Source organism: Peromyscus maniculatus, chromosome 14 (genome assembly GCF_049852395.1).
Source record: "Peromyscus maniculatus bairdii isolate BWxNUB_F1_BW_parent chromosome 14, HU_Pman_BW_mat_3.1, whole genome shotgun sequence".
Classification (NCBI taxonomy): domain Eukaryota; kingdom Metazoa; phylum Chordata; class Mammalia; order Rodentia; family Cricetidae; genus Peromyscus; species Peromyscus maniculatus.
The window spans coordinates 37,356,370-37,370,676 of NC_134865.1; the positions used below are offsets into that span (position 1 = coordinate 37,356,370).

General features: G+C 47.8%; 1 protein-coding gene across 28 annotated transcripts in view; it reads right to left on the minus strand.

Annotated features, from left to right (window-relative positions):
- Atxn7l1 (ataxin 7 like 1) overlaps positions 1 to 14,307 on the minus strand; it is a 228,182-nt gene that overhangs the window by 47,422 nt on the left and 166,453 nt on the right. For 15 of the 28 annotated variants that reach the window (XM_076550801.1, XM_042260724.2, XM_016007911.3 and 12 more), the window contains one exon: positions 2,211 to 2,433. In XM_076550801.1, the coding sequence (XP_076406916.1) occupies positions 2,211 to 2,433 (223 nt within the window). Of the gene's footprint in view, positions 1 to 2,210; positions 2,434 to 9,029; positions 9,244 to 11,648; positions 11,764 to 12,723; positions 12,851 to 14,307 lie in introns of those variants that run through there. The other 13 variants (XM_076550800.1, XM_076550798.1, XM_076550797.1 and 10 more) reach the window with 6 other exon arrangements.

Consider the following 14,307-nt stretch of genomic DNA (forward strand, 5'->3'; position numbering starts at 1 on the left):
AGTTCAGTGCTGAGTTCCTTCCACAACTGTTGCTCTCCACCTGCCCACCTTCGCCCCCTGCTGGAGAGTGCATGTACTTCGCTGCTGCCCCTGTTGCTGTTCAGTCAACACCTGGACCCAGCTTCTTCTTCTGCCCTCCAATGTGGACCGAGACCAGCAGCTCTCCATGAACTCTCCAGGCCTCCAGTGCAAGTCGGGGACTGCTGAGGCCTCCAGCCTCACAGACTAGGAAGCTGCGGGATCTGCAGCCTCTCCAGTGTGTAGGAGGGCCATTGATGAACCACAGAGCTCCTGCTGCTGAGACAGTCTACTAACTGCAGCACACACTCCTGCTGTCCCTCCTGCCTGCTTCACATTCCTTCACAGCACCTTCTGACCCAGCGGAAGGCGCCTTGCCCATGGCAAGTCTTGATGTGTGGAGAGGGTCGCCTGTGCCGAAGGGGAAAGCTGATCTAACTCAGCAGTCTCCCTGACAGTGCAGAATGCTTTGGAGTGCTATGGGACCTCAGGACCCCTCAGCTGCCCCTTCCAAGGGTGCACTCAGATCTCACTCAGAGCATCCTTGCCTTCTTGACTTGGACACGTAGGTCACTCCCAGACTCAGAAACTTTTCTTCTTTGTTTCTGTAGTGCTGGGGACCCCACTTGTGCTACGTAAATGTTTTACAACCCCCTCTGCCTGAATAAATTATCTTACCATTTTCATGTTTCCCCTGAATCTGTGTCTTTTTATTTTTTACACAGGGTCTCCCTACATAGTCTAGGATAGTCCTTGAACACCCCTCCAACAGTGCCCTAGCCTTGGCCCCCTAAATGCTGAGATTATACACATACACCACAACGTCTATCTCTGAAGAGCCATTTCTCTGATTTTCCAGCTAGATGAATCAATCTTAATCTCAGGTTATAGGATTTTGGCACAAATGGTAACACAATGCTAATGGTAATTATCCTTAAACATGTATTGTGTTTGTACTCTGACCCAGGTATTGTGCTTGTTGCTGTATACAAAGAAGCTCACTGAATCCTCACAGCACCCCATGGGGCAGAGCTATTCTGTGACTAGACTCATTCTACAGCACAGGAAACCGAGGCACAGCAAGATCAAAGGACGTGCTCAAGGTCACTCAGCAGAGACACCTGTTCATAGGCAGTAATTCCTCAGCAGGCAAGCCCTCTGTTCTCTGGGGGCATTGAGAGGAGGGTCTGGAAGGTGGACACTGCCACAAGCCGACCAGAGGTCACCGACTGTCACTCTCAGATCAGGTCTCTCCTAAGCAGCTGTATCCTCACACAGGACAGATCCACACCCCAGCAGTTCACAGGAGAACACAGCAGTGCACGGGCAGGGCCGTGTGCAGCCCCGCCCCTCTTCCATCCTCCCCGTCACCCGAGGCTCTTTCATTGATCTGGCATAATGAGCTCTTTATCAGCCGTCGTAATTTCCTGCGCACAGCATCCACCCATTAATGGATGACTGTGTTCCACAGCTTTGCTGGGTAGGACGTTAAGTGCAATTAACTACCATTAATTAACGAACACCGTTTCTCTTTAAATATATAAATTAGACACACTGCACACTTGTCCCTGGAAGATAAAGCGCAAGGTGCTGTGACAAGCCAGTCCCAAGTGCTGTGTTCATCCTTCATATTTTCAGTATGGTTTCCAATCTGTCTAGTCCATAGGAACCTTTGGTGGCTGACGGTAGACTCCCCGTCAGAGGGGTGACTTCCCCTTCACTTTTTCTTTCCCCAACTCCTCCCTTCCGTTAGTTCTAAGAATCTCAATGTCCTCCAGGGACCGGGAGGAGAGGCCCTGGTGGGGAGGGAGACGGCTTCCAGGGCTGGGGCACCATCACAGCACCCCCCTCTTCTTCCTCCACTACAGTCTATGCATTGGTTGTTTACACCAATGTTTCTCTTCACTGGGGCAGAAAATTGAGAGGCAACCCTATAACAGGGGAATCTCTCCGTTTCCTTTTCCTTAGACACAATACAGCTCAGTTCTCAAGTATACAAACATTCTCTGTCCAGGCATACAACACTTTTAAGGTCCCATGTCCGTCCCTCCAGTTACTACAGTCTAGTAGTTAGCCTCCTCATGCCATCATTCTGGGTTCCTTCCTTAGGCCCCAGATTTCTGAACATGACCCCCAGGGTCAAAGCCAGAGTGTGAAGGCAGACTGCCTCAGCACCCAGCACCCGAACTCACCATGGTTTATCCCTTGGCCCCTTTGCAGAGAAGACTGTGTGCTGTTTGCTGCTGGAGGTAAGTAGATTGTCTTTGGGCGTTTTAAATGGCTTTGGGGTGCTGCTGACAGCGTTATGGCCGCGGAAACAGGCTTTCGTCTTTGCCTGTGCTAGTGATGTCCGGGAACTGGAGGCTGGGGATGCTGGAGAGGGAGGAGGCCTGCACATTGAACTGTGTCTTCTCTCTACGGAGGAAAAAGAACAGAATTCAGCACAGCATCTGTGGCCAGTGGGTCCCACGTCCACACACACTGGGACCTCTCCTGGCAGGGTCAGCAGCTCTGCAGCCTCTGACATTTGTTCTGATGTTGGCTTCAGTGCCAGCTAACAATGACTACAGTCAGGACTTCTGTATCAAATGCTAACCCCGAGGTTCTCACGGGAGGTATTTCTATCCTTCTGCCAAACCACTTCCATGGGAGTAGCAGGTGTTACCTGACACAGTGGATCAACCACAAAACCAATGTGGTCCCCAGACAGCGACTCAGATCTCCCAGAGTGTGGACAGGACAGAAGTGTTAGAACAAATTCTCCAGCATAGGAGCAACATGAAAGTCAGTGGTGATGGTGAAGGGGGTCACGGATCATGGAGAGCCTCGGAAGGCCAGGAGTGACTCAGTATCTGCCCTTTCCTGGGCCTGTAGGGACAGTCTGCTGACACATCCCAGTGGCCTCTTTAAGCTCACAGAAGTTCAAGAACACAACATATAGGATGCAGATGCCTGAAGCAGAACCTGCAGAAGCAGTCCCCGGATTTGGGAGGACAGGCACAGCTTCCTGTGGATCTACAGAAAGTTCTAGAGGTCTGGGCAGATACCTCACTTGTCACACACTGTCAGCGTCCATCTTCCTGGACCAACATGGAGGAGGCAGCCCCTGAGCAGGACTGATGACACCAGGACCTGGGACCATCCACATGGTGGTTGTTTTAAAGCAACAGGTTGGATAAAGGTTAACAGACTCTAGAAAAGCACATCTCCATGTGCCCGAAAGCTTTGTACACAGTTCTGGGAAAGAAATATCAAACTCTACAAGACATTCCCGAAATCCTAAGTCCCCTCTGGCTCTCCTGTGCCTTCAAGTAATTAGTTGATTAATGTTTGTTGAAGAAATAAATGATTTGGCAATAAATGTCCCAGTGGGAAGAACTGGAGATCACAGATCTATTGGTCTGCACTGACAGTGATAAAAAAGGTGGAAAGAACAGAAATCTGTGGATACAGCCGCCCCCCAGCCACGGCCTGTCTCAGGTTCTCTTCTGGGTGAAACATTTCTGGCTGCCGTGATAGGAGCCGACTGGACAGGAGAAAGCCAGAGTGTCCTTGGACAGCAGTTTGGGGTTCCTCTACCACCTCTCACACCAGTGGGCTGTCAGGGTCTCTCAAAGTTGACTATGGGAATTAGGGGCTACAGTTTCTGAAGATCATCTGATTGTTGGCATTTCCATCTGAACAGCATTCACATTCTATCTATAGAATAACTCTGTGGGGTCCTTGTCCCTCCCTGGCTCAGAGTAAACCTGCATACATGCATCATTCCCAGAAGCCATCCACTGAGGGTTTTGAAGACCACGATCTGTTGTAATGCTATGGAAAGAACGGAGGGCTGGGAGCCAGCGCGCCCTGGGTCCTCTCGGTGGGTTTAGGTGTGTTCACCGCTACGCTTGATCTTGGTGTCCATGTCTTCATCTATACACAAAGTGGGTCCCTGGATGGTTCTCGGGCCTCTTTCCACTTCTTGATTTTGAATACAATGCACACTAAGACCTTCTCCTCATCTTTCATGATCCCTAGATGTTACAGCAATAATTACAGATGGAGCATTGAAATACTCACGTGAATGGGCTTGTCCTTGAGAGAACTCACTCTATGTAAACTTGTCCTGGCCTTTAAAACCCCTTGTGACAGGCAGGAAGCAGCCAGGCATGTCTACCCTCCCCACAGCCAAGGTCAGGACCAACAACTGCTTGAGGAATAGGGGCCTTGGCCATGGGCTCAGGAAGGAAAGGGGTGTGCTGTGAGCAAGACTGGAGAACATGACGCCACTAAGGTTAGAAGTGGGCAATACGAGTGGACGAGTCTGATCTCTGTGAGGCTCACAGCGAGGATCTGTTTTGTGGCCACGATGGGACCAGAGCCAAGCCCCCTTCAAGTCCTTAGTGTTTTGTGTCCTTCAGAAACACCTTTCTGAGCAATTTCTTTCTTCTTATCTCCCCCCTCCCCCGCACAGGATTTTGATTCTAAAATAAGATTTTATTCCTATCACAGCTCTTTCCTGTTTTTCTTTTGCCTCCACTCACTGGCCTGTCCAAAGCTGGTGGGGATCGGGGTCTATGGAAACATCTCTTTCTAGCCTTTGATGCCCGGGTAACAAAAATCTTATTTTCCTAAACTAATGGTTAAAAATTGTTTGAAGTGGTGGGTAAGGGAATGAATTGGGAACAACGTATAAAGATACACATTCAGCCAGCAATGGAGACACACACCTTTGACCCCAGCACTCGGGAGGCAGAGGCAGGTGGATCTCTGAGTTTGAGGCCAGCCTTGTCTCAAAAAAAAAAAACCAAAATATAAATAAAAAATAAACACACACATGTATGAAAAATACTGTATGATACCTGCTACACTTTGTACAACCTAAAACAATTCATTAAAACTTGAAGTTTAAAAACTGATAGAAGTAAGCAGAAATGAACCACAAATTGTCACTAATGTACAAGAATGGGGAGCAGGGAACAAGGGCGACTCTGAAGCCACCTTCACAGAGAAACTGTGGTCATGGTCTCGGCCCATACATTATACTGTTCACTGGTATAAACATTAAATCAATGATTTTTCTTGGTTTTATGGGTTTTTTTCCTCCGTAAGCCACCACCACCCCTCCCCCTTTCTGGCTTGCTGAGACAGTGTCTCCTGGCTGGGCTTGATTCACGAGGTGCTTGTGGCTGTGGTGACCTTGAACTCTGATCTTCCAACTCAACCTCCCAAGTGCTGAAATTCTAGGCCCGAGCCACATCACCTAGTTTAATGCTCGGGATTAATCCTAGGGTTCTGTACCTGCAAGGCAAGCACCTCCAGCCCCACACATCCTTCTCAAATATCCACTGGAAAGAACAAGTTGCATATAAGAGATATTCGTCAAAACCTGATGATCAAGTTTTGTGATTTGTTTAACACGTGATTTTATATTGAAGTAAGTAGGTAAAAGAAAAAATTTCACTCTTAGGATCAGTAGCCCATGAGAAGCCAGCATTCCAGTCCTCTGAGCTGTAGGAACAAGCCTGACCCCTACTGGGGCAGGTGAGAAAGGCTGAACAAGCCATCAAAACGGCAGAGCCAGGGGTCAGGGCTTCACTGGGTTGGTGATCTGCAAGCACACTTTTCACACACTGAACAGGAAGACCCTCATGGGCACCATCTGTGGGTCTCTAGTAGGTGAGGGCCTGCCTGTTGAAGCCTTGCTTAGCTGTGTCTTTGGGTGGGGATGGTGATCCGGGTGGGGACGGTGATCCAAGCAGGTCTTTGTTATGTACAAAGAACACACTGATGCACAGGTAGTCTTCTGGGGGCAAAGCTTCCAAGGTGCTTTGGTCAAGGGCCTGCCTTAGGTAGGTCCCTATCCTGATTCTAGTTCCACTTGCCCTGCTTGGAAAGGGTTGACAGGGTATTATATTCTTTATTCACTATGCAAATAATTAACAGACTTGAGCAATGTTAGAGAGAAGGATCCTTCCCCTCAAAATTTCTGTCTTTGCGATGTACACAGCTGTATTAACAAAACTGTAATCAACTGATATTTTCCACTATTCTTCAACTAACATTGTTTTATGTATATATGCATATCTAATTCCCATGTGCTTGCCATATTCAGTCATTAACATATTGCAGAATATTTAGCTACTCTCTTCCTGTCTGGCATTCTAAAATCTAACACTTAAGTGATTTAGGACTTTCTCTTGAGGTAACATAACATTCCCAATGTGAAAGCTTGCATCATTTTACATCTCCTACTACATACTTATTTCCAGACTTTAAGCCATTATGCTCTAAGTACTTACTGTTCCCCTACCCACAAGAAATCAGAATTTCCCTACAAGACTACCCACACAATTTAAATACTCAACACATTAATAAAAACCTTAACAATGATCTTGGACCAACTTTATGTCCAGCACTTCTGTCCTTTGGCCACTTATTTACTAATATACTTTATTTATTCTATTTATTACCAATTTTATATTAAGTATTTTCTGTGTGCTCAGAACTCTACTATATACCTCATTGGCTTCATAGCACTTAGGTTTACAAGTCCTTAAATGACCTACCATTATTTTTTCTATAGTTGAGGAAACTGAGGCTCAGAAATACAGTGAATTGCTCAAGGTATGGTGATGTGAGTGAGAATGCCCCCAGAGGCTCATGTATTTGAATACTGGGTCCTCAGTTGGTGGGGCTGTTTGGGAAGGATTAGGAGGCGTGGCCTTGTTGAAGGAGATGTGTCACCAGGGGTGGGATTCAAAATTTTAAAAGACTCATGCCATTCCCAGTCTCCGTCCTTCCCTCCCTCCCTCCCTCCCTCCCTCCCTTGTTCCCCCCCTCTTCCTTACAGATCAGGATGTGAGGTCTCAGCTGCCCTTGCTCTGCCACTGTGGACTCCAACCAACTGAAACTACAGACCTAAATTAAACATTTACTTCTTAAGTTGCCTTGGGTCTTATCATAACAGAAAAATAACTAGACATGAAGTCACAAAGCCAGGCAATGTAAAGTGGATCTGGAAATGTCTTTAGGACCTGAGCCCTTTATTTTTTTTCTATAGGATTAAGTTAATTTTCACTTAAAGAACGGGGTGCATTGCTGTAGACACACACGCCTTTAATCCTAGCCCTAGAGGTGCAGACGGTGGCAGATCTCTGGGGACTCAAGGTCAGCCTGCTCTGGGGACTCAAGGTCAGCCCCAGGCCAACAGGATTGAGTGAGGCCCCTGTCTTTAAAAAAAAAGGGGGGGGGTGTAGAGAGATGGCTCAGCAGTTTTTAAGAGTACTTATCCTTTTTACAGAAGACCCAAGTAGTCCACAACTACATATAACTTCAGTTCCAGGGAATGTGATGCCCTATACTGACCAAGGCACCAAGCATGCATGTGATATACATACATGCGTGCAGGCAAAACACATAAAATAAAATGAACAAATTTAATAAAAAAATTAAAACCAAAACAAAAAAGGACAGGGGTGTTAGAGATGCAACTCAGAGATATGCTTATATATATATATATATATATATATATATATATATATAATGTAATTATATAGCTATATTATTATATGTTATATAGAGAAATGTAGTAGAGATATACTTGGCACACCGCAGGATGAAAAGTGCCTGGAAGGTGCCACCATGTAATAAACATTCAACGATGCTGCCTAGGCCTAGGACTGTCTTCATATTTCAGTTGTTAATACCAGCTGTGTACATCACCTCCACTGCTCCTCTCCATGCATCATCTCAGCACTTAATTCCTCTCTGTTCTCTAAATCCTTTTAATCTGTAAGTCTAGTTCTCCGTGTTCTCCCAGGCATGGACGCCTTTCCCAGGTGGCCTTTCCTCTCGCTGATGACTACATTACATTTAGGGTTTCTTTAAGCCCATGTCTCAGCTCAGCTCTCTTCCACTTTGATCCGGAAGAGGTGGCTGTGGGGTGGAGATGCCTCCCTCTCACTTCCTAGGGACATTTCAGAGGGTGGCTAACTGCCCTAGGGAAAGGAAAAATGAGGCTGTGTCCTAGCACCGGAGGCCTCGGGACCAAAGACAGGAAAGCCTGAATGAACCCTTTGGCCTTTATTCATTTTATTCCCCGGGAAGCCAAGCAATCCACTCAGCAGCTGCCCTTCTCCAGCCCCTCCACCCCCAGATATATTCCTTAAATATCCAGGTAGTAGTCTGGGGCAACCCTGGGGACCAGCAGGCAGGGGGCTGCAGCCACTGACCGGGGAGTGACAGTCTCATTGTCTTCCTAGTTAGCTCCCCTTCTTCTCTGAGTCGTTTCATTTCAGTGAAAACTCAAAATCCTCCCTTCCGTGTTCTTTCTGTCTGGAGGATATTTTCATGCTCATAGCATCAATATCCTGCATTTAGTCCTCTACAGAGATGTCTCGGGAATATCAGAGCTGGCCACAGGCATCCAGTGCTGCTCTTGACAATGCTTTTAGGAAGGAGTTGGGAATTTTCCAACACTGTTTTTAAGGAACCAACCCTGTCCTAATAGACCAGGAACACCACCGATATTAGTGGCATTCCATGGCTGTGTGAGCACATGTGTGCAGGAGCCAGAGTCTGGCTTACTCCTCTGACAGCGCGGTCTCCTTCAGCTGCAGTCCCTGAGGGCAGCCAGTGAGAGGGCCATTACCCACATTCCATCTCATCACTGGATTCCATCTGCTTTGGCCACTGAGGTGAGGAGATGTCTCATAAAGGACACTCTTGAGTTCCAAAGGGAACTCCATTCAAAAGGAAACTAGATGGGTTGGTGAGATGACTCCGTGGGCAAGGATGCCTACTGTCCTGAGTTTGATCTCCAGAACCCGCAGTGTCGAGAGATCTGACTCCTGCTATGTGTCAGGCACAGGGCATGTACCGCCTACTCAGCAGCATGTGCATTCTCCTGAACATCCACACAACTGTTCGCGTCTAAGCAATAGATGGGAATGGAAGCTTAGCTCAATGATGAAAAGAGACCATGTTTATGTAGGTGTTGGTAACTGGGAGGAGAGTCCACTTGCCTGCCTGGTCCCAGAGCTGGTATCCCTTTCTCCATGTCATTTGCCTGGGATATTCTCTTCCCTCCACACTTTGGAAAGACAGCATCTCCAGCGGGTCTGCAGAACACATTTCCCCTCTCAGAGGCACCCGCGTTCCTGTGAGACGTTTGATATCGAGAACTGCTCCTTATCTTGCTCTCTTAGAAGCACTCTTCCCCCACCTGCTCTTCAGTTCAGCATTTGTACTGAGGCACATGTTTCTGCACCAGCCACTCACTGCTGGGTAGAATCTGGGGAGTCCCAGGGATTTTCCGGGACCTCAAATAATTCCATCAGCTCTCATGAGAGGGATGCTCTCATGAGACGCTCAGCCTGGCTACAGGGGAAACTCATGAGAAACAAGCATTAGTATAGTTGCCAGGGGTACTTTTAAGGGATTACATTTTTTCTGGAGGTACCCAGTGATAATAACAGGAAGTGATAATACAGCCTTTGATCTGGTAATCTGGCAAGGTTAACTTGAAAAAGAGACTTCAAGGAAATATCCCCAAAGGGGTGGGAGGAGGTAGGTGGGGGATAGCTCAAAGACATTTTCAGTAGTGTTGCTTACAGTAACAATTTTTAAAAAAATGCTACAAACAAGACGATTGAAAATGACTGGTAGGAGGGCTAGCTCGATCTGAGAAAATGTGTAATGAAATAAGACAAATCTACAAGAAATGGAATGCATCCCCAATACTGAGAAAACATTAATCGCCACTTAATAATTAGTGATGAGAGGGGATAGGGAAGGACTTGGGACCGACTGTGTGCTGGTTTTGTTAAGGCCATACAATGTGGAAAAGGATAAAAATCAGTCAGAGTCAGCCCAAGCATTGCGACACCCGCAAGCAGAAAGAACAAACTGAGAAAACAGATACAGACATGAAGGCAGGACGGTGAGAGAAATGAGTGAAGCCTAATTCATTCGTTCATTCATTTTTTCCTGCTTGGAAAGCATTCCTTGCCACTTCCTGTGGCCCTGGGATGTGAGCACTGCACCAGTGAAAACACAGACACTGTCATTTGCTGACTCTTGGTAACCAGAGAGTTTCTGAAAAGTGGGAGATAGAACTTTCCAGAGCCCAGGCTGCTGTCACATTTCTCCTCTGGGTGGCTAGAAAACAGACTTGCCTTTCTGAGGGCAGCTGCCTTTCCTGGCTTGCTGACCTCCATTTGCAGCTAGACGCTGTCTTCCTAAAATTCTACGCTGTTCTTGCCAGGTGTAGTGGCACACACCTGTAATTCCAGCACTTAGGAGGCTGAGGCAGGAGGATTGAGAGATGGGGACCAGACCAGGTTCATAGTCTCAAAACATCAACAAAGAACATTAGGCTTCCCACTTTCTTAGATAGTGGCAAGTTGACAAAAGGTCCTCCTGTTCTGCTTTAGCCTTCTCCACGGGCATCTCCCTGCTCTACAACTACTGGACACACACTGTGAGCTTGATGGCTTTGGTAGCTCCCTGCCTTTACATAAGCCACTGAGCTCACCTTAAAGAGACAGAGCTGACCTCATCCTCAGCCAAGGCCCACTGAAGGGACAGCTGCAGCCAGATGCTGGCAGACGAGAGGCACGTGCCTGAGTATCTTTGAGAAGTTCTGACTGGCTGGCATTCCTAATACTGAAAATACCAGAACAGCTGGATTCCATGTCTCTGACTGTCTGGAGGCACTATCAATAGCCTCTCCCCAGGGCCTGGGGCTATGCACACCAAGGCTCCTGTCTGCTGTGGACATGATCAGCCCACAGCTCACAGAGATGGATCCTGGAGGTAGGAGGCAGAGATGAGGCCCAGGCCTCTGTGCAGAGCTAGAGCCTACAAATTGCACTTAAAACAACAACAACAACAACAACAAAAACATTCTGAGGTGATGTTCATGCTCCACCAGCTTTAAGAGTTAACAGAAATATGGACCAAACACTATGGTCTCTGGAATCAGAAAGATCTAGGCTCAAATCCCAGCTCTGTCACTCATTAGCCCTGTGACTTGGGCTAATAATTTAACCTCCAAACCCCAATTTCCCTACACTTAATAAGGGAGACATCACCCACAACAGAGATCACAATTTGGGAGGAAGACTCTGGCATACTGAGCCCCTCCTCCAGTGCACAAAAAACTGCTGACTTCACTGTCTTGTACACGGGCCCACCTTGAGGGCAGAAGTCTTGTTTATCTCTGGCATTTAGCACACACAGGTCTTGCCTCTCAGTGAGTACTCACTACATTCACTGCTAACTAAAGAATGTTGGGAGGATCAATACAGGTAGAGACCACCACAATGCCAACTCACAATAGACAAATTAATATAAATTTCCTGATATATGAAAAGGTAGATTTAAAAAAAAAAATCACAGGTGGTAGCTTTCCTAAGAAGACGGATCACAGCCTTCTCCCTACCCCCAAGTTGAAAATTTTCCATTCACATGAGTCCTGGGAGCACACTGTTTGAGGACACAGGTTGAGAAGCAGAGGCGACCTCTGCTTTATTTCCGTGTCAACCTCCAACTTGGACAGCACGGGGCCCTGGTCTCCTCCAAGAGAAGGTACAAAGTCTCTACTCAGTGCTGAGCTCCCAGTGCCACTCAGAGCCACTCACCCAGCAGGTTGTCATGGTCCCCCAGCAGCCACTAACGGAACCACGTCTGTTCTCCTTGGAGTGGCAGTTGGCAGTGGCAAACAGGAAGTTGTCTTGAAGCAGGGTGTGGTTATGCCTGTCAACATATGCGTACAAAGACGCACGTTTTCCTCCCCCTCTCTACTCCTTCCTCTCTCTCCTTTCTTTTGGAGAGAAAAACCTGAGTTGTTTTGTTGAAAAATAAACTTTTATTACTTTCTTTATGACCAGCCATCACTACCAAACAAACAAAAACCTGAGGTAGAAAGGAGCCTACGATACAGCAGAGGCCTGTCTTCTCTTCTATCAGTCTCTCACTTTGTGGCCTATTTTTGAGAAAGCAGGTGCCTGTGAGTATATGAACTATCCTTTTCCTGCTCTGCGGACACGCAGGAAACAAAATCTAGCTTGAAAGCAAGCCACACGCACACCACCGATCATTGTAATAACATGGAGACAGTGGACTGGCCACACAATATATTTGGGGTCCATAGTGGACTGGCCACATGATATGTTTGAGGCCCACGAGGCCAAGGACCATACATGAATAGGAATGAGGGAAAACACAGCCAGGACTTTCAAGCCTTGTGCACCACTTAAAAGACCCCAAATATTTCTTAACTGAGACGGCATATGAAAACAACAGAGAAAAGCAGTCTCTCGGTGTATAAAGCACGAAGTGCTGCTTGAGCTGCATGTGAATGCTGCAAATTGTGGATGACAAAGGGGAGGGGACATGACAGCCGGCTTTCCCAATGCTCTCAAAGGTGAGTCTTAAAATTTTCCACTTCTCTCCTCCCCAGACCCAAGGCTTGAGCCTCCAGAAGGGCTGTCCGAAATAGACCGGTACCCAGCCTCCTACTCCTGCTCTCTTTCTGAGGCAGCTGCTGTCCCCACCGCCTGCTCCAGCTCCTGCCCACAAGTCTACACAGAAACGCATCTCTCCGAGTGCAACCATAGCTGCCAGCATGCCTTGCCTGCCAGACTTTCTTCTGTGACCTGCGTCCAGCCCCACCTTCCTGGAGGGCAGGCCACCATACCCTGTGTTCACACTTACACTTCCCGGAGAGGCAGTCTGGCCGTTTGGATAAGGAGGCTGAGCCAACGACATGCTGGGCAATGGCCCTCTTCTAGTAGACGTTTCCTGGCTGTGGGCCCTGGCCAGTCATAACGCTTCACTTCCCCTTTAAGAGAGCACGCCCAGATGAGATTGAGGAAAGACAGCAAGAAAAGGCCAAGTAGTCGGGGTGAATCCTGAATTCAGCAGATGAATGTGGGTTTTCCTGAATCTCACACATGGGGTGTGGCCAGAAGCAGCCAGCTTCTCAGAGGCTCAGGGGAGTTCTCTCTAGGTGTAGAGGGCGGGGGTTCTCCTGCAGTCCCCAGGACTGTAGCCACTCAGAGCTGCTGTTCAACCTGCCTGGGTCCTGGGTGTCCTGCAGACACCTCCAGCCTTTCTGCTCTCATTGCCCACATGGAATGCCCATCCTGAAGGACAGTGCCCATTAGGCCACATGCTTTGATGAGAAGACCATTATTATAATTGGAAAACCCCAATTTCATAGGAACAATTTCACTACTGATTTTGGCAGAGTTTTCATTTATTCTGGACTTTTTGGGTTTGGTTTTGTTTTTGTTTTTCCTGAGCTAATTTCTCACGTAACCCAGGCTGGCTTTGGCATATCTGAGTAGCTGAGGGTGACCTTGAATGCCTGGTCTTCCCACCTCCAATCTCAGACTGTTGGATAGAGGGGTGGGCCAGTATTCATGGCTCTCATTCTGGACACTTAGAAGAGTTATTCCCTGACTGCAGCAAAGGGCAGCAGCTGTGGGAGAGCAGCCAGTCTGTACAGACAACGCTTCATAAAGCGCCGAGGGTCACATGGCTCAGTATCGACGAAGTATCCAGGACAGAACATCTATAGAGATAGAATGCAGACTAGTGACAGGAGGCGGGGCAGCTGGCTCTCTCATGAGCTGTAGGCAAGCTTTGTCTACAAAACAAGTTCTACATCAGCCAAGACTACATAGTGAGACTGGATCAAGAACAGAGAGGGAGAACAAGGAATAGGAGACCATGGTAAATGAAGACCACATGAGAAAAGGAAGAAACAAAGTGCTAGAGAGGCCCACAGAAATCCACAAAGATACCCCCACAATAGACTACTGGCAATGATTGAGAGAGAGCCTGAACTGATCTACTCTGGTGATAGGATGGACAAACACCCTAATTGTCGTGCTAGAAACCTCATCCAACGACTGAGGGATCTGGATGCAGAGATCCACGGCCAGGCCCTGGGTGGAGCTCCGGGAGTCTAATTAGCGAGAAAGAGGAGGGTTTATATGAGCAAGAATTGTTGAGACCAATGTTGGATAAAGCACAGGGACAAATCGCCAAACGAATGGAAACACTTGAACTATGAACCAAAGGCTGAGGGGCCCCCAACTGGATCAGGCCCTCTGAATGGGTGAGACAGTTGATTGGCTTGATCTGTTTGGGAGGCATCCAGGCAGTGGGACCGGGTCCTGTGCTCATTGCATGAGTTGGCTGTTTGAAACCTGGGGCTTATGCAGGGACGGTTGGCTTGGCCTGGGAGGAGGGGACTGGACCTGCCTGGACTGAGTCTACCAGGTCGATCTC